We start from the raw sequence: 19,557 nt of genomic DNA on the forward strand, positions 1-19,557 counted from the left end.
TTGAACGTGGTGTGTGTGTGTGGGCTCGTCATGATTTGGTTTTTTGTTCAATGTGTGGTTTGTTGCTACTTGGCGGAGTTATTTATACTGTGTTTTTTTCAATAAACTTCATTTGCGAGTCAGTGCCTGTCCTGTTTGTGCTTCACCTCCGTCCACGTCTGTAGCGCAGTTTTTTCTCATCATGTCCACCTACGTCCATTCTGCCTAGTTTATGTGAGACATTAAAATAAAGATTGCTTTTTTTTTCGTACCAACTTTTCCGTATTCTTCATGTAAATCATAAACATCGGCCGCGAAAGCTGAGAAGCTTGCCTTAAGTCTCTTCGACCCCCGGCCGTAGACTTTCTTCTTAAGCCCTCTCATAGAATCTCAAATAATTATCCCGATAGGTTACCGCTAGTAATGCGATTATCTCTTGGCCGATGCATACTAAACTGCACGAAAGAACAGCAACAAAGTGAGCGACTAGGCACAACACAATACTTTATTAGAGAAAGGAATCTTTATAGGTGCACATAACCAGACAACAAAGAAAAATAAACACTACCCTCACTTTCACTGCTGCGATAGAAAGTATAATCGTATCAAACCTACACGGTCTAAAAACAGAAAACAGACAACCACAAAGAACTCGAAAAGGAACGTAATGCATCACATCAACCGCCTGTAGCATGCGCCCGTACTGAAGAAGCTACGTAAAAAAGCTATTTCTTTATCAAGGACGCTACAGCCGAAGGTGATGCGACCCGCGCATCCGCTTCTTGTTTGATCAGGTAAGCTACCACCAGCTCACGACATATCTGTTCACTGAGTTTAAACAAGATATTCGTTTTATTCAGCAAGGGAAAACAATCTTTGCAACCTCTGCATTGAAAATGCGAGGTTGGATGACACAGCACATTTCAACGACCTACGGTGTTCCGCCAGTCGTTCATTGATATGCCCGCCAGTCTGGCTGCTGTAGTTCTTGTCACAAGAAAGCGGAATCTGATACAAAACACGTATGTCATAGGGTGTAAGCCTCTTTTCGTTGTCTAATCATGCATCCCATCTTTGAACTATCACCACCATGCTCAAGCCTGTCGCGCACAGCCACTGCGCACACCACGCAGCCTATTCTTCGCGGTGAAAACCACGTTAACTTTGTACCGCACCCCCCTTTTTTTCAGGCGCTGTGAAATGCCGCGGACGTAGGGTATTTCCACCATAGGTTTACGAGAGCTTTCCTCAGACCGTCCCGTCTTAAAGAGGATCTTTTCAGGCAGCTGTGACAAGGTTCGATCAGGAAAACTAGCTTCTTTTAGCTTGCGTAATTGTCCCAGGAAGCCTGCCTCCACCTTATGGTTGCAGGATTTTGAACGGCACGATTTCAAGTAATTTCAAGCATTGTAGTTTAGGAGCGGCTTTTTCGTCCGAGTGTTGTATTCGCAGCACCTTCTACTCCCGTGACTGCTGATCTTCAGGTCAAGGAACAGGATGGATCCTGACTGTCGCCATTCAACGGTAAGCCTCGAACTTTCTCCCCTTACTTTGAAACACTTCAGGACGTCCGGATTAATTCGAGGGCAGCTTGGTTTCAAGATATTCAAAAAATCATCCACGTACCGGAGAACAATCGCTGTAAGGTCAGGAAGATCTTCCGCTAGTTCTTTATCCACTTTACTAAGGAAAATATCCCTCAGGATAGGCATGACTCCGGAGCCAGTACAAACATCACACTTCTGGACGTACTCCGCCCTATTCCTTCGTGGGATGGGGCGGAGTTCGCTTAGTTTAGTATGAAGCCTCATCAACTGGCCCAATTTTTTGGTTCTTCTTTCGCCGATGCCTTCATATTTGAATGTGTTTCACAGCATTGTCCACTTATGCTTTCGGACGCATCGCTTGTGCCCTGAAAGTCTACAAACAGCACTCTGATTCCCGCCCTGGCTATTCCTATGCATCACGCGTCACCACGAAAAGGCTATCATCTATACGCCTACCACTTGGAAACCCATCCTGCAGTTCTTCCAATGGATTACATTCTACTAATGCCTGAATTTTTATTTTGTTGCCTTCATGTCCAGTTTGTACAAAACTGACCTTGTAGTGTTTGGTCTAAATGAATTTTTTTCTTCCTATCTTCGTTTTTTTTAAAGGTTTGCTTGATTTTCATTTTGCTTTTTGATCTCGGAATTGCTGTCCTCTAAAGTTCAGAAAGTAAATTTGACTTTTTGAAATCCTTCTAAAGTTTCCTTGCTTCTTGAACCAATGGCGTCAATCAGCTTGATGGGAATTTCATTCATCTCTATAGTTGTACTACTTCTGAACTATTTGTGTACGCCTTGTAGCTCAGATTGGCCAGTTCTAAGTTACTTTCTGTAAAACTTTCTGATGCTTATTTTGCATTATAGGAGATTACCGCATCATCTCGCCTATATTATTCGGCTGTACCTGAGGTAGTGCATGTCATAGCGTCGTTCCCATCTTGACATTTTCCCTTGGAGCCTGAATCTGTCCCTGGTCTCTTTGATTCCTTTTACCCAATCAGCTTATATGGCTTCAGAAGGTTTTCGCTCCCCCCTGCCACTTTGTGTTTGGTCGCTCTCTTCTGTCATCCAATTATCGATATGCTGCTTTATTTTATTGTGAACGACTACCTGCACATCCAGGTTCTTTCGCCGATAGGATTCCCATTTTCTCAATATTTCGTCTTTAGAAAGCGGCGCCTTTTCCTCCCCACATTCTATAGAAGGCACTGGTCCTCGCTAGATCGCTTGCTTAATTTACTATTCCACAAGCGCCGCGGCATACTCCTTTTTTTGCCATCTATTTGAGGTTTTTATTTATTGAATTCTTCTAGGGATGAGTGGTGCTAACTTGTTATAATCCCACTCCTCCTTGTGTTGTTTCTCTGCCGTATCCTCATTGACTGATTCTATTAGAGCTAGTTGTTTGTCGGTAAAATTTGCGTTTGCTCTCTGGATTTCCATATTTTTTCTTTCTTTTGACTGTGTGGGTCATATGGAGGATAAACGCTTAATTTTTTTCCCACGCTGTACTCGCCTTTGTAATCTATTTCCACCCTCGTGAGATTACTGATCATTCCTGGTGCCTTATCTAATAATAAATGGTCGCTTGTCTATTCAAGAATTCTCACATTATCTCTCCTTGTATATTTCGTTTGTCTATTCACAACTAGATTCTTTCCCCTTTGGGATGCACCTTTATTTACCTTTGCCATCTGTGCGCCCACACAGAGCCTTCAAATGTGAATGCATATCCCTCATTGCGATTATTGGTGAAAACATCAGGATATCGCCAGATTGCGGAGACCACTGAATTGACCTGTTGTATCTTTGTATAGGCAGATGGCACCTCTTTCCATTCACTGGGCGTCTAAATCAGTCAAATCGACAAACGAGCCGGTGAAGTATTCGACACCTGTATATAGTGTATCTGAGATATGTCGTCGTGCTTGATTGATTAGGGATTACTGATTACGTGATTTGTTGATTGATTAGTGAGTAATGATTGGTGATTAGTGCATGAAGCGAGCCTGTTGTATTTCGGACATCTGTGATGGAACCTGTGGCAGTGTACCGTGCGGCAACGTCAACATACATTGTACCTGACGTGTGTAATTGAGTGGGAGGGGGCAACGTTTGAGGATGTCTTGTCATGATGGTGGTCCGAATGGCCACGGAAACTTTATATGATGGATTCCGAGAACGCGGGAAATGTCGCTACGTGTGAGACAGCTAAGCGGTTAATCTTGATCAAAGGCGAAATTGCAAGGAACATGAAACAATGAGTGCGCAAGTTATCAAGCATCATCCTCATTTTTTTCTCCTACCGGTAATCTGACGCGATTGATATCGCGTAAGCCAGGTGCATGTGCAAAACAAGTGATCTAATGCTAAAAAATGCGCACGCATCTTTTATATGCTATGTGGCGCCAAGCACACAAAATCTACATGAGTGGAAAAAAGAGCAGTTGATGGTCCTGTCAGCTTTCAGAGCTTGCCCAGCAGTTCTCTCAAATTAGTCTTAAGGTTATTACGAACGCGTAGGGTTTATAAGAGAACATGTTAAGTGTCCAATAGGTCAATGAACACTTTCGACCAGCCGCTTGTCCGCAGATGGACGTTCGTTCTCAACCCCCGCCCCGGAATGGTAAGTGGTGAGCCATATGATCTGGAAACAGACGAACAATACTGACTGACACAAATGCGTTTATTGATATTACGCAATCACAAAGCCGGATAATAAAATACGCTAGGAATCAGTCATCCTGCTCACCGATTGGGACACCCAAGCTGGACCAGCAAAGACGCTTCGAGGCTTCTTGAGAGGAGGAACTCGCGCGAAATTGGTGATTGCAATGGGCGAACCTTGCTGCTTGATGAGTAACTACCGAACAAATGTCCGCACGGAATATTTACGACGGCCAGCGAGAATAGGGGTGGTGCACCAAACATTCAAAATTTCTGCGAGTGAATTTGGGAATTCAGTGCCGTAGGCAGCCGAGTGAAGTAGAATTTATTTTGGCATTATCTGCGCTTGATAACAACACGAGCCAGCTTTTTTCTGACCACAGTGTCTCAAAGTATGCATTCCTCCTTCAGAAAGCCCAAATTAAATCAAGGCCAGATAAAAACCTTCTGCACCAGATTTGTTTATCTCTAAACAATTATTTTTTTGGCTGTAAAAGAGCGTCGCGGTTCGCATTATTGGATATATTTTTTGAAATGGACTATGGGGGGGGGGGGGGGGGCAACATCAAAACCGTCGAATACCCCCGGCTGTCCGACGAACTGTAACGCACAGTAAGCACGTCTTAAACCTCTAGCGTTAAAGAAGTTATGTTCTCTATTTGTTTGCCAGGGAAACAGTGAGTCATCCGAAAAAGGAGTATGATTCATAATTTCTCCTACTTGTGCGCTTCCTTCTATATCGTATTCCAATATGCTTGTCCGCGAAAATTAGCCAGTAAAAAAGAAAAGCAATGTACATTGCAGCAAAGTATTCCTGATAGGAAATAAGTACGCTGAAGTAAATGCAGATTGTTCAAATCTCGAGATTCACGCCTCCGCTCACTTGCGCCGCAATAGGAACGGCTGCCTGGTGTGGGCGTAAAAGTAACCTCTTGATGAGCGCCCCAGTGCCTCTTGGGCCGATTACTATGAAGATTTGCTGCAGCAAGAGCACATCTGCAATGTCTGCCTTTAAGTGTCAGCAGCGCGCGAGTAGCCATTTGCGCCACAATGACAAAGAGAACTGGATGTGCCCAGCCACGTTTATATCAGACGCCTCTTCTGTTCTACGTCCGAGCTTCGTGCTTGAAAATCAGACGTTGTTCGCAAGTCTAGGAGTTTGCGCTTCTTAGACCATGCCGGTAAAATGTGCACCAACTGTTGACGCTTAATTTAAAAGTGACTGTTTTGAAATAAGGACAGACCGCGACACTATTGTGTATAGGGCTCGAGTGGTGCACCCTGCTGCAGAGAAATCGGCGCTTTGTCGCAGCTTCCAGAGCTTAGATGACACGTGTGCGAGCAAGTGCAGCCAAGTCAATTTGCAATCGAGGTAGGCCCAAGTGGTTTGCCAGAAAGCAGTTAGCCGTATTCGAAGCTGAGATTTAATTGCGCGGTGCGTACAGGTCGAGAGCTCTACAACAAAATGACACTGTACACTTCTATAATACATGGTGTAGTATTGATGAAAAATCTTTGTTTGTATTAGAGAATTTTTCCCATGGTGGTCGTGAAACGAGAGGTGAACACGAGGACACGGGAATATTAAATACGGACAGAAATTGGTCAATTGTGCTCGACATCGGCATTCGGTGCTTTGTGCTACCCGTAGTTTGTGAATACGAACGGAAAGTGACTATCAGTGGCTTCAATGCTGACGATCTAATAATTAAACACTTTTACTTTAGCATTTTATTTCCCGCTGCGGATAAATTACAATTTCGATCCTTGTCTTTATGGGTTTTCGGGCGGCACGATCATGATATGTTCGCCCGAACTGCGTTTCAATGCATCCTAGGCACCTTCTTTGCTAGTCCCTGCGTCGGATAGATTTTGCTTAAAAACGAGTGTGTTATGAAAAAAAACCACCTTCCGTGCTTCCCGTGTTCATTTGCACTTTTTACGAAGGCTGAACAAGAGGACGTTGAAAAGAAGCTGGCTGCTGTGAAGCAAGAAAATCGGAAATTGCAGAACGACCTTGCAGCTACCCACAAGCTGATTCGGCTTGCCAAGGAAGCAATCACATGGCCCGACCAGCAGCGAAAAGGAATTCTCGGAGTCCTGGGAAAAATCGAGGTGGGTTCGCTATTCAAAAAGGCTGCACTAAAATGACATTATACATTCATTTCAGCACGGAGTTTGATTCCCGTGGCAAGCTTCACATGTCAGTTATCTCGGAGCCGTAAAGAAATGCATGTTTGAAACAGTAAAATTCTATCTAAAATATTCGCTCAACGTCTGACCAGGTGACAACGGCGTGGAAGCAATTAATAGGAAGAGTCTGAGTAAATGAAGAGCAATTGAAGTATGAACGATGCGAACTTAACCTGCATTACAGACGTCATGAACCTAACTGCTGAATATTATTCAAAGCCTTTTCTTCCATCTGCCAATTTTGCGCTGAGAACCCGAACGTGAGGTGAGCTCGGTGCTGGAATCGTAAGGTAGCCGCTAAATGTAAACGCAGAGCTCATCGACTCCTCTGTACTAAGTTACCCGTGTCATTTTCGACATATTGATGTTAGCCAATGAGCATAAGGGATTTGCTTTCTTGTGCTTAAAAAGTGCCGAATACTCGATGTGCTGCATGCTGCTTAGGTAGAACTACCCTGATTGATCTTGCTTTTCAGAACATGTTCCGAGTAGATTCTTCAATGCAATATATGTACCAAGGCAAGTGGTTGCAGTGTTGTTTGCAGATGGAGTACCAGTTAGCCATAGATTTTAGTAGGTAATATACACACATTTTTGAATTACAGGTCGAAAAGCACGATAGAATGATCTGAAAACTACAGAAGATTTTGTAGTACTAGTTTAACGCGATCCTGTATGTTGTTGAGTGCATTTTGTGGTTCTTTAGTTTTTTCTGTAGTAAATATTGGTAGTCTGTAGTTCTGCTGTAGTTTTGTGAGGTAATTATACTCAAAATATACTGGTTACTGGACGAATTTCTATTTTATTAGTTTCGTGTTTAATAGCCGCGCATAAACTCTGTTGGGTGTACAGAAATTTTCGTGTTGCTTTTTGTACTAACTTCACACCGTCATGTAGCCGTTACGGCCGTAATCACTCAGGAGGACAATGAAAGGCTTGCTAAAGCAATTACTTAACGTGTCAGGTTTTGCAAGCATAATACATGCATCTACTTCATCGCAGCGGCGATAGCAGCAGACAATCTAGCCAGTCCTCGAACTACGGAATGCCCTACGGAAGCATTGGCGCATGGTTGTTCGAGACATATCACAGCGCATTGGCATTTCAAGGAAAGCGATAAAGCTGGTACTCGGGGGCATTTAGCGCGAGCAAAATGGTGAACGAATCTTCGCGGCACTATTCCAGGTTCAAACAAGCATCCATTTATTTATTATAGTCTCAATACATTTCTGCGACAGGAGCATTCTAGAATCCCCATGCCGCATTAGGACGCTTTCAACGAAAAACTTCGCGAATTCTACAACGGTACCACTAGGAAGGAATTTTGCATCGCTTTTGCGAATCATGCATTCCATTGCTACTGTTATTTATTGTTGCCGGATGTCGACGTCATATAGGAGCTGCGTAAGTCCCATGCCGACCTGTTGGTGCATTCTCATGGGTGGTTGGATTGACTGCAGAATTCTGGCAGGTCTTGTTTGCGGTGTTTTGCGGCGCTGCCTGTCGCGTTAACTCCTGACATAGTGTGCGACTTCAGCGGACAGTCATATCCAGTAATACTTCTAAATACGGCAGGGAATACGCGTAAAGCCGAAATCACGAGAGGTTCTTAATGTGAGAGCTTTGTAGGATTTATTCCCGAAGGCCCTATGATGCAACAAAAAGGTAGCCAATCGTGTTGAGTGCAAAGGATTTATTCACGAGGACGCGGCTAATAGAAAATGTTATTCGATATTTAGATAACCTTGGAGTACGCAAAATGACTGCCTCCTAGGAAATCGATGAGTCACTGTACTTCGATGCGTGTGCACTGATGTTGCGCGAAATCGCTAGTGTCTACGGTTTAAAAAGGAGTGATCATATTATTCCAGCGGCTGTCGACACAGGCTCTTGATAGTTGGTTCCCATCTGGGTGCTCTCGCCTGAACTTGTAGATGGCGGTGACGTCTAAATCCTAAAGGCGCAGGTATTATCGAGCGAGGCGCCTGGATGGTCCTCCAAACTGGCACTCCACCACAATGCGTTGCGGTCACTCCCGACATTGAATTGTCGTCCTTGCTGCTAGATTTCAAATTTTTATGTGACCCGGGTGATGTTGAGACTTTCTTGCTAGTCCGTCGAATAGTTGGTTCCGGCTTTCGGTAGAAATCTGTCAGTGCACGCGTTAAATTAGTATAGGCACGTACCGTCTTTGCCAAAAGTAACTAGGCTGACGGGTTTCCTTCTCAGCAGTGTTTAGAGCTGTTTTTCTATCCTAAAAGGCAAAAAATGGCCTTCACAGATAAGGGTGAGTGGCTTTCTTTCCGTATAAGTGGTTAAAAGTTTGAGATATCTCAAACTCTGCACAACGGGGCTAAGGAACAAACCGCGCAGCCTGGTTACTTTTGTCAAAGACTGTACATTTCCTGTTTCGTTCATTTTTGCTTCAATCAGTCCGCGATGGTCCCAAACTGGATTTAACGCTATATGCCACAGCACAGCTCAGTTAATTATCTGGGTATTTACCAGGATTTGTTTCGGTTTCGATCGCTCCGAGCTCGAGCGCGCGATGATGTCAAGGATGTGATGGATGGATGGACGGAATATCGGAGCGTCCCCTTTGAAACAGGGTGGTAGCAGTTGCTATCATGCTCATTTTCCCCCTATATCTTAATTTTGTTTTAGATTGGTTAACTATACCATCCTTCTAATTATTGAATCTTTGTTTATACATTACTAACATTATATCACTTTTCTGCTTTTAAGCCACCGATCGTCCAGTCATTTTTTTTTTACTAGCTTCCACCGCAGGTTCTTTCACTCGGCCAATGGCATCTCTAAACCCCAGAGCTTCAGATAGTGTATGCGCCTGCACAGACTTCCGCTGGATACCATTATATTCGAGTATATTATGGTCAATTGTTTCAGTGGAGTTATCACCTACTGCACAAGCGTCATCTTCATTGTTAAATGTCTTGTTTTAGCTGCTGGTTCTAAGGCACCCTGATCTATAGCTTCAAAAAGTAGTGCAATGCCTCTTGAGTTATCAAAGATAGCTTCCTTTCTGATCTGCTTTTTCCACTTTCAGTATAGTTCCACAGTGTTTCTTCTCCATCGAATATATCCAATTCTTACCTTCTGTGTTTTTCACCTCTTGCTTAACGCTCTTTTTTTCTTCGTTTTGACCAGCATAGTTACTGGTTAGTTTCCTATTTCTTTTCCTCCATTTTGAGTCAACGCGTTTTAGGTATAGGTATTTAAATACTTTAGCTGCCCATATTTTACTGTTCAATTTCCTCAGGCGTTCCTCATATAATATTTTACTCTGCGCTTCCCGTACTTCGAAAGATGCCCAGCCCATATCTTCCTGTACCGCCTCTTGTGGTTTTGCCATGGGCACCTAGTGCTAATCGTCCGACGCCTCTCTGATTATTTTAATGTTGACTGCCCCTCTGACTTTAGGCACAAAACCGCATTTCCGTAAGTAAGCCCGGGCACCCTAATTCCTTTTCAAATACCCCTCAAAACCTCATACCTTCTGTATCCTCCCGATCACATATGCTTCATTATCCCGGCATTTCTTCGCCCTTTGGCTTTAAGCGATTGCTCATGATTTCCAATGTATGCTAATCCTTCGTTTACCTATACCCCGAGATATTTGCATTCTGCTACTCTGGGTATTTCATGACCTTGTATTTTAAGACCCTGATCAGTTCAGCCGTTTAAAATCATCAGACCCGACTTCACTGCACTAAAACTGAAGCCTAGGGCGTCCCCTTCGTCTCCGCAATGCTTAATTAGTTTGCAATTCTTCCAGATTCTCAGCTGGCAGCCCAATATCGTCTGCATACATCAAACTGGGGAGGCACGGCTCTACCGCCTTTCCACCTAATCTATATGACAGGTTTGAACCTAGGTTACTTTCTTGTATCCTTCGTTCCAAGTTTATCATATAAAGCATGAACAGCAGCGGTGATAGAGGACAGCCCTGTCTTAATCCTTTGTATACTTTGACATCTTCCGTACTTCTTATCCCTTCCCATGCAATTTCTACTTTGTTATCCCGGTATATTTCCTGTAGGAACTGTTATCTCATAACCGATACCTTCTTCTTTAAATATGTTCCACAGGTGTTCAATGTTTACGTTGTCGTACGCCCCATTTACGTCCGGGAAGGCCAAATACAAAAGTATATTTTCCATTCTAGATATTTCGATGCATTGGGTACGCATGAACAGGCTATCATCAAAGCGACTACCATTTCTAAAGCCGTTCTTAAGTTCTCCGAGTATCTTGTTACTTTCTACCCATGCTTGCACCTTTCATTCCACCACCTGCATGGCCAACTTCCACATAACAGATGGTATGGTAATCGGCCTGTAGGCTTTTATGTGCATCCTTTCTCCTTTCCCTTTATAAATCAAATTCATTTTACTCTGCCACCAGCTGTCCGGAATTTGATAATTCGTTATGACTGTTTCTAAAGCTTTTAACAACGTTTTCTTACTTCTTGAACCATGTGCTTTAATCAGCTTGGACCAGTTCATTAATCTGCTGTCTTGTGTTGCTTCCTGATGTGCGGAGATTACACTATCGTGGTTCTTAAATGACTCGGCTATAACTCATTTGATGTAGTTCACTGCAATGTCTCCCTTTAAACAACTTCCCTCATTATCTTGAATCCAGTCACGATTTCTTTGTTTCTTTTACCTAGCCAGCTTATATGGTTCGACTTTTCTTGGTCCACCTCTAGAGGCATCGTGTATGTCAGCCATCCAGCAATCGGTGAACTGCTTTATTTTGCCTTGCACGAGGGCCTGTACATCAAGTTTCTTTTGTCGATATGATTCCCGTTTTAGGCCGATTTTCTCCTAATATACCTGCGCTTTCTTTGCTTCTCGGTGTTCCCTTGAAGCAGTCCGCCGTTGTTCAATGGCTTCCTTGATTTCCTTATTCCACCAGATCTGTGGCTTCTTCTTTCTATTCGAGCAGTTTGCTACTTTACCCTCCTTAATTCTCCTCCTTATGAGTAGTTCTACCTGTTCATAATCCCAGTCTTCCATGGGGCTTTTCTCTATTGCTTCCTCTATGGCTGCTGCTATCTGCGCTATTTGACCGTCGTTTAATTTTGCGTTTACTTTTTCTCTAAGTTCCATTTTTCTTTCATCAAGGACTCCATCTGCTGTCCAATACCTTTATGATCACTTCCCAGAGTACACTCTCCTTCCTCGTCTAATTCCATTTTCGTGACCTTGCTATAAATTCCCTGCGACGTAAGACAGTAGTCAATGGTCGTCTGCGTGTTGCGAAAGTCCCACGTGATTTGTCATTCGCATTTTGTTTCTGCATTTACTATAACTTGGTCGTGTCGCTCACAGAAATCTAGCTTTAGCTTCCCGTTATAATCCGTGCGTCCATCCAGATCGTTGATGTCGCCTTTCGTGTCCCAGAGCAGAATAATATCGGCCCCGTTTCCAAACTGGCTTATATCGTCACTGAGACATTCAACAAGATCCTTGTTTTCTTGCCTGAATTAGTGTCCTCTTCGTAAATAAACTACCCCTAGCGATGTCCTTATGCCGGCAATTGTTCCCAATACCCAGATATGTTCACTACAAGATGATTTTATTCTTTGCCAATTTGTTCCCTGGTGTATCAACATACCTAACCATCCACCCCTTTTTTCCGTTCTCGTTCTGTTGCACCGTTCTCAGACGTAGCCTACTCTAAACGGTGGATCTTCTAGATCCCTGAGATGGAGTCTTGCATAGAGCGTACACATCTATTTTGTCATCCTTCAACTGCTGTTCTATCTCTAGCCATTCCGGTCTTTTTCTACCTCATTGCATGCTTATGTAGCTGATCCTAGTGTTAATTCTCTTTTTTTGTACTTTTCTTTCTCGACCTCCTCCTTGCCATTATTTGGGGCTCAGCCTCCGTTTTACGCTTTTTTCTGCTTCACTTCTAACTACCTCTGTGCGCGGAGCCCTCGCGGACACCCTAAAAAGCTACAGGCCTGCCTGCCAGGAAGCAGCCGTTCTCTGCTCCCATGCTTCTTTTAAAATGAATGCCATCTCGCTGAAAAGCCCTGCCAAAACCTTCTTTACATACCTTCCTGTTTACCTCAACCACATCGAAACGCTTCTCCAGCCTTAACTTTCTTATTTCGTGATAACTGTCACTGCGTCCTTTTCCAGCTTTGCGTTGGATCCTAGAATCTCCTGTACTGTGCATACAACTATCTGTGCTTCCTGTGTTATCTCCACGATATCGTCAACTTCCTTAGTTAAACCTTTCACCACTCCTGCCGCGTTACAATTTAGGACATCCTTTAGCCCCGCGGCTACTATCACCATGTTACACTGGTCGGAAAATTTTAACAGCCTATTTTTACTCTTTCAGCACTGCCCTCATGGTCATCCCTGGGAAGGTTCCAACTAACACTTGCTTATCACCCTTTACACGTTCCAAGATATCTCGCTTGCACCTGCTCATGTTAGAATCTCCGGCGATAAGCACCTGGGCATTCTCTCTCCCTCTCCCAACTGCTGGCTCCTGCTTTCGGTTGTCTGTGTCCTTCTCTCTGGGATTTTCATTCTTCCTTACTTCTTCCTTTTTTTCCGACTTAGTAGAAGCTTCTAAATAACTCTCTCAGTTCGGATTCGCTTGATCTACTTTGCTTATGCCTTCCATGCCAGTGCTGATCCCAGCCACATGGCCTGCACTGGAATATTCGTTTTCGTTTTTTACAAGGACAAAGTCCGCCTGACCTACATTGCTTCATTGCTTATGCCTTCCATGACAGTGCTGGTCCCAGCGACGTGGCTCTCACTGGAATGTTCATCCTCGTTGGTTCCAAGGACAAAGACGGCCATTTTTTTTTCATTTATGGAAGCTGTTCTAGCAATTTCGGCTTTTCTGCCCTTAACAAACCTTCATTTTCTAAACCGTCCACACCAGACACTAAATTGCCCATTTCTCGTTCAAATGTATCTGTGCGTTCTGGATGAAGCGGTGAAGATATGAGCACAATCCTATAAAACAGCGGACATTAAGGGGTGAACGGAGAAATGGCAAAACACTGAATGCGTGAACTTTCTCGCAAACGATTTGCACGCCGGTGGCATTCGCCGAATGGTGTGTTGCAAATGGCGAAGCACATTATCTTTCGGCGACCAAAACTACATTTTGAGTTCAGTTGGAAGTCCAGCATGGCGGAAAAGTACCACGATCGATGAAAGGTGACGGAGATGGCTTTCAATATAATGCCTAATCAGTAATCACTTAGTTATGTGCTCGGCCTTAACGACAAACTCGAGACTTTCTTGGCGCATTCACTCCTCTTCCGGCCCGACCCCGGAACAGTGATGACGGGTTCGTAGATAAGTATAGTTGTTGTTTAGGATCGGTCACCTCGCACCACCCGCGCGACTTAATTGTTGCGCAAGAATGGATATGAGGAGACGAGGTGCCCTTTTAAAGGCACGAATGGCGTCGGCCAGCGGTCACTCAGTTAGCTAGCGCAGCCTATTCCACGAGAAAAAAATGGGCAAACTGTTATACTGACAGTCCTCCACACGTGGCACCATGCATGCTGCCAAGTCGTTGGTGGTTCATGCTGCGCGAACTCAGACAGTTGAAGCATTCAGTCAATCTAGTCCTAGCCTTCCCTCCAGAACAACTGGGAAGTTTTTTTGCTAGTGCTATCGAATAGTGACGCCGCGTCCTGAGTTCGTACAGCGTGAACTTAGGCGGTCATGTACGTCGAATTTTCGCAGGCTAGCGGACACACAACTCACCACTGTTTTCTCAATTTGGACAAATGGTAGAAAGGGAACTCTCCCACTCCTACCACCTTTGCTTATTCACAGGCATCGACATCACAAAATGATGCGTTTTCGTGTTTCGCACGCTTCAGAAAGCGCCAAGAGCCACGAGAGAGGGACATTCAATTCAGCCGCCTGGAGAGACAACGAACCAGCGAGTAAAGCTGGTACGTTGGCGCAATTAGTGTCACTTTTCTGGATACACACTGCTCTATTTTTGACGCGGTCCTTTTGAGGTGGGCCTTCCAGCTCTCGCCAAACTTCGTCTTTCTCTTGGGCTCGAAACCTGCTTGTTGAGTGCAGTTGACAAACCCAGCAGTTTGACGACGACACAGGAAGGGAGGAAACTAGCACCTCTTCCAAATGGACTTGCTCAAAGTACTCGAAAGAGTTGGTGTATCCGCACAGTTCGCTATAGAGTATCGAACAAGAATAACTCGAAAATGTTCGTTCTGTATTATATCAAGGTCACAAATACAGTGATGAAACATTCCAGTGAAATTTTCAAAGCCAGCACTGATCAACATACGTAAGTTACCAATGCGCGCTTGCTAGGTAGACTACACATCCAGACGGAAGCTCACGCGTGAAAGTCCTGCTAAAAACAATGTAGTGTGACACCGACGGTAGTGTTCTCACAGTTGCGCGGTGCGAAAGTCCTTCGCATGCCCCGAATTATTTTTTATAGGCGCCAAGCGCATTGAAAGAAACAAAAAGCGTGTCATAATGGCGGAACACGATTTAGCTCTGGCCGCCCGTAGAACAAGAAAACGACGGAACAAGAACGGACAGAGGGTCGGTTCTTTGTTTATTATTTTTACTATATGTTAATGACTTAGCTGATAACGTCACGTCACCCATACGCTGTCATGTGGATGTCAGTTTTATATCGCGTGAGTAACACACCAGAAGATGACCTTGAACTAAATTCCTCTTTTTTTTTCAGCTTCTGTACCTGGTGTTATACTTTTAGAAAAACAGTGATAGTGTCATTTTCTAATAGTACGTTTCCTTCATTGGTCACTTACTCTTTCGATGACTTATCCTTGAACAAGGTTTCGGAATAAAGTATCTTTGCGCCATATTTACCACTAAGATATATTGGCCAAGACATATCAATTTATCTTGAACTAAGACAATCAGTAAGCTTGGGTATTTGAGGCGCAGTTTCAGCAATTCTCCAAAGGAGGCTAAAACTAATGTATAAATATTCAATTTGTCTTATCGTGCGTTATGTTTCTTCTGTCTGGAGCCTTCATAACCACTATGACATTAACCTCATTGAGAGCATACAACAAAAATATATGAGGTTCATATATCGTCGCTATGATTAACATTTCTCACTCTCGTGCCCTGTCTTCCTTCTGATATTCACCGGTCAATAGCAGCCATCACAGCCTTAAAATATACCTTACATTACTCGATCTGATAACTTTACATATTTTCTTCCACGCATTGCTGAATTCCAGAACTCAATTCCTATTACAGTTCGGCCACTGCCAATAAATAACTTGCGGTTAAAAGTTAATTCTGTCGTTGTTAGAGTGTGTGGCTGCATTCTCGTTTAGGTGCTGTTATATTCAGTTACATATTTGCCCTCTGCCTTATTTCTCGTGAATTTTTACCTTTTGTTTGTTTGCATTTGTATGACGTTTCCAATATACATTTGTGTAACCCACTCTTGAAATATCCTCATAAAGGGCTACAGTATGTATAAATATACAACTAAATAAATAATAACGAAAACTGGGAAGCACTCTACCTAATAGCAATTACGAAAAACAAACTTACAATCAAGACGGCAACTTCGCAGCCTGCACATATTAAAATAAGCAAGGTAACCGCGTACTATTCCCGAGACCACCATAGCAGACAGCGTGATGGGAGCTATAAGAAAATGCTTCGTCGCTTCCATCGCAAGCACTCGGAAAGGCTTGCAGTCTCACCAATGCCGAAGCAATATTAAAAGGGTACTCGGCAAGTGTTGCAAAATTAGAAAGGAAATGAAATGCTTAATAAAAAGCTTACCTCTCTCGTAGAACAAAGTGAAAGACATCATTCCAAGTGGCACGTTTTGTTTCTTGTCATTCTCACTGCCCATTTCCCCGTGCACGCGATTGTGTTATGCTTAGCCCGCCTAGACAGTTCAGCACGTGAAACGCAAGCGTATGGTTCGCCCAAAGTGCGCTATTGCACCCGTTTATGGCGTCGCTTTGCCACCCGTGATGCTGCAAGGACGTTGCGTATTCGAGTTCAAAACACGCTTCATGGGGATTAAACTTTGCGCTTACAGTAAAGCGGAACCAGGCAACATGGTCTCAAATGGATGACAAACCGAGGCTGGCCGTGCGTTCTGCGCAAACATATCGAAACATCACGGGAGCCGATGTTTGGGGGGAGGGATGCAAAGTAACTACCACTGTAGAGGTAAAACATGGCTTAGCTCTGCTATGCCTGAATGTACGTAGCGAAAAGCAGTGAATACATCGGGTTCAGAAGGTAATTTCTCCAGCCTTCTGCTCCGTTCGTCAGCAGCTAAACCCTCCTTGGCTTTCGTGTCGAGCGCGTCTATGTTCACCTGCGTTTTATAATTCGTTTACAGGAAAGCAAAGACGCAGGATCTGTCACTCGCGGAGGCAAGAAGCGCCGCCCGGTGGCGTTGGAGCGCACTCGTTCCCGCATGGTCCTTATAGCTGATAGCAGATGGGTGACGTCACATCCTTGGCGTCACCCTCATTGAGGGACTTGACTATTTAGTCTTAAGTACTTTCAAATTGCGCGCTAATCGCAGTATCTGTCACGCGCGGAGTCCCGCTATCATCGTCACGGTAAACAAGCGGAATTATGAGCAACGCTTCACGACCCGCGGCTTGGGAGGCGTCTGTGGCGCGTTCGTTCGGGAAGGCCACAATTCGCAGTGCTCTCTGCTGTAAACTGCGCGTCGTCCTTTGGCCGAGGTTTTGCGTCTTCTGAAGACATCATGGACATCTACAAGATTGTGCTGTCTCGTCTGCAGTCCGGTAATGTAGTACTCAATACTGTACTGTTGCATGGTGACTTAAATGCCCTTCCGTACTGAGCGCCTGACTTCAGGGATGCCCTTGCTCGTGTCATGGACCTTCGGAATATCGTCTGCATTGGACAATTTCAAATGATCCTTTTTGGATGGTTACTAGTGAGAATAGCATTTCAAAACAGAAACTTGTGGACTTGGCGGAGCTACGCGTGAAAAGGCTGAAATGCATGATATTTGATCAGGAACCAAGAAATATTAAGGTGAAGCTGCTTTGGCTCCCACGCCACGTGGAACATCGCCAGATTTCGGAAGCTGTAGAGTCCTATGGCAATGTTCAGACCATGGAGCGAGAAAAGTGGCGCTGTATGGAACACATAGAGACAGCGAACCGGAAAGTGTATACCACACTGAAGGATGACGTTTCATCTTCCAGCATTCCTCATATTCTGAGTGTGTTTGAGATTCAGGCGTTGGTAATCATTCCTGCAGGACTCCACTGTGTCTTCGGTGCAGCAGAGTTGGACATGTCCGGCGCAAGCCGAATGCCGCGAAGCACCCAGTGTCGTCATTTCGGTCACACACTGGATGCTTGTGTCTTGACCTATGCCGATAGGTTGCGTCAGGGCTCTTTGTCTAAAGATGATGGAGTTTCAGAGCACATTATGGGCATTTCGGATGTTGTGGACGCTTCTGGAGAGCTCAACCCCGCGGTTCCGCATGAAGCAATCGACAATAATAATCCACACGACATCAAGCCACCTAGTGAACCTCCCGACCCCAAGACTCCGGACTCTGCCCAATTTGAGCATGGTGCATCTCATCTTGAGCTGTCTAAAAAGCCGCGTTCTGCTGCAGATGCATCTCGAGATCTGCCACTGGGGGTTGCCAAGAAGCTAGCGGATGTGCGTCCACTCCGTTTCGTCGCTGGTGTGTCGTTGCAGTGCAGTGCGCCGTATCTCGAGTCAACTATCTGCGTCTGCAAGGAGCTGCCGACTGATCTTCGTGCTGCGAGTGACTCAATGCTTGCGATATCATGGCTGGAAGCCTCAGCAACATCAGAGGTCTCCATTAACATAAGCGCGTCTTTGAAGCGTCCCGCGGAGGGGGAGCTTGGTGTCAGCGCAGATCCAAGCAATGTATTAGAGGAGAATGCAAGAGGACGATTGGCTTAAAAAAAAAAACGGGTAGTTACAGCTCAAACGATCGCCAATTTGCCGGCGACTCTACCCGCTTCGGCGGATGGAGTTGAATAATGCACGTCGAAAAAAAATGGCGAGGATCAAAGCTTTTGAGATCGCTACCCTTTACGTTAGATACTTGCGGAATCGACGGCGCCAGTGCCATTTAAAGCAACTGTTTGAAAGCAGTCGTGTGAGTGTAATTGTAATTCAGGAAACTAAATTGGCTACGGATGAGGATACTGAAACTTCTCATAAGATGTTTTTATATAATTACAATATATTCGTCAGCCATTCGAAAGGATTGTCCGGAGGGTGCATGCTGCTTCGGAGCAATACACTAGACATAACTGACTTGCCATATTGTATTGATAATGAGGGGCGGTTCATATGTTGTCACCTCGCCATTTCGGGTCAGCAGTGGCAAATTGTTTGTCTATGCGCCTGTTAAGCAGCATGAAAGGAAAGTGTTTTTCTGGTCATTCGCAAACCTTGTGCGCATAGATTGGGAAATTCTGATGCTAGGAGATTTAAACTGCGTATGTAACAATGAGTATGAGATCAGTATATCGTGGACGTTATAACACCAGAGCTGCTGCTCTTACTAACTTAGTTTGTGAGCATAACCTTGTTGACTATGGCCGACTAAAAAGCGGTAGTAAAAATGTCACGCACTTCCAATCGTTTTCGAATGCCCGACTTGACAGGATCTACGTTTCGGCTGGCACATTACCTACTGTGCGTGAATACTGGGTGAGACCGATATTTTTTAGCGATCACTGCATGGTATCAGTTCAGATAGCAAAGCATACTAGACGTCTACTCCAACAGCAGTGGGAGGTATGGAAGCTAAATAATTCCCTTCTTTGGGATAAAATTTTTCAGTGGTCTGTATTTGGGGGGGGGGGGGGGGGGGGAGGGGGGCGTGCTTCAAGGACACGTGGGCTCGTGCCGACCTATGTCTTTCAAAAGTGGGATTTTTTAAATCAGGATATTAAGAGCCATGAAATTCACATTCTTAAAGCGCCTTAACTTTTGCGAATTGAAGCGCACCTTGAACGAACTATACGAGTTGGAGAGAATTTCTCCGGGGCCGTATCTTGACGTCAACAATATTAAAGCACAGTTACAACAGTGTAGTGCAGAAAAATATCGGGGTGCCTTTATTA

General features: G+C 44.4%; 1 protein-coding gene across 2 annotated transcripts in view; it reads left to right on the plus strand.

Moving 5' to 3' along the window:
• Positions 1–1,062: 1,062 nt before the first annotated feature.
• Positions 1,063–19,557, plus strand: part of LOC146184234 (uncharacterized) — a 34,077-nt gene continuing 15,582 nt past the window's right edge. Inside the window, exons 1-2 of one of the 2 annotated variants that reach the window (XM_084609309.1) lie at positions 1,063–1,503; positions 6,144–6,311. In XM_084609309.1, coding sequence (XP_084465435.1) covers positions 1,477–1,503; positions 6,144–6,311 — 195 coding nt within the window. In that variant the 5' untranslated portion in view covers positions 1,063–1,476. The remainder of the gene's footprint in view (positions 1,504–6,143; positions 6,312–19,557) is intronic. The other variant, XM_084609308.1, reaches the window with a different exon arrangement.

Source organism: Amblyomma maculatum, chromosome 7 (genome assembly GCF_055883805.1).
Source record: "Amblyomma maculatum isolate TAMU_Amacu chromosome 7, ASM5588380v1, whole genome shotgun sequence".
In the NCBI taxonomy this organism is placed as follows: Eukaryota; Metazoa; Arthropoda; class Arachnida; order Ixodida; family Ixodidae; genus Amblyomma; species Amblyomma maculatum.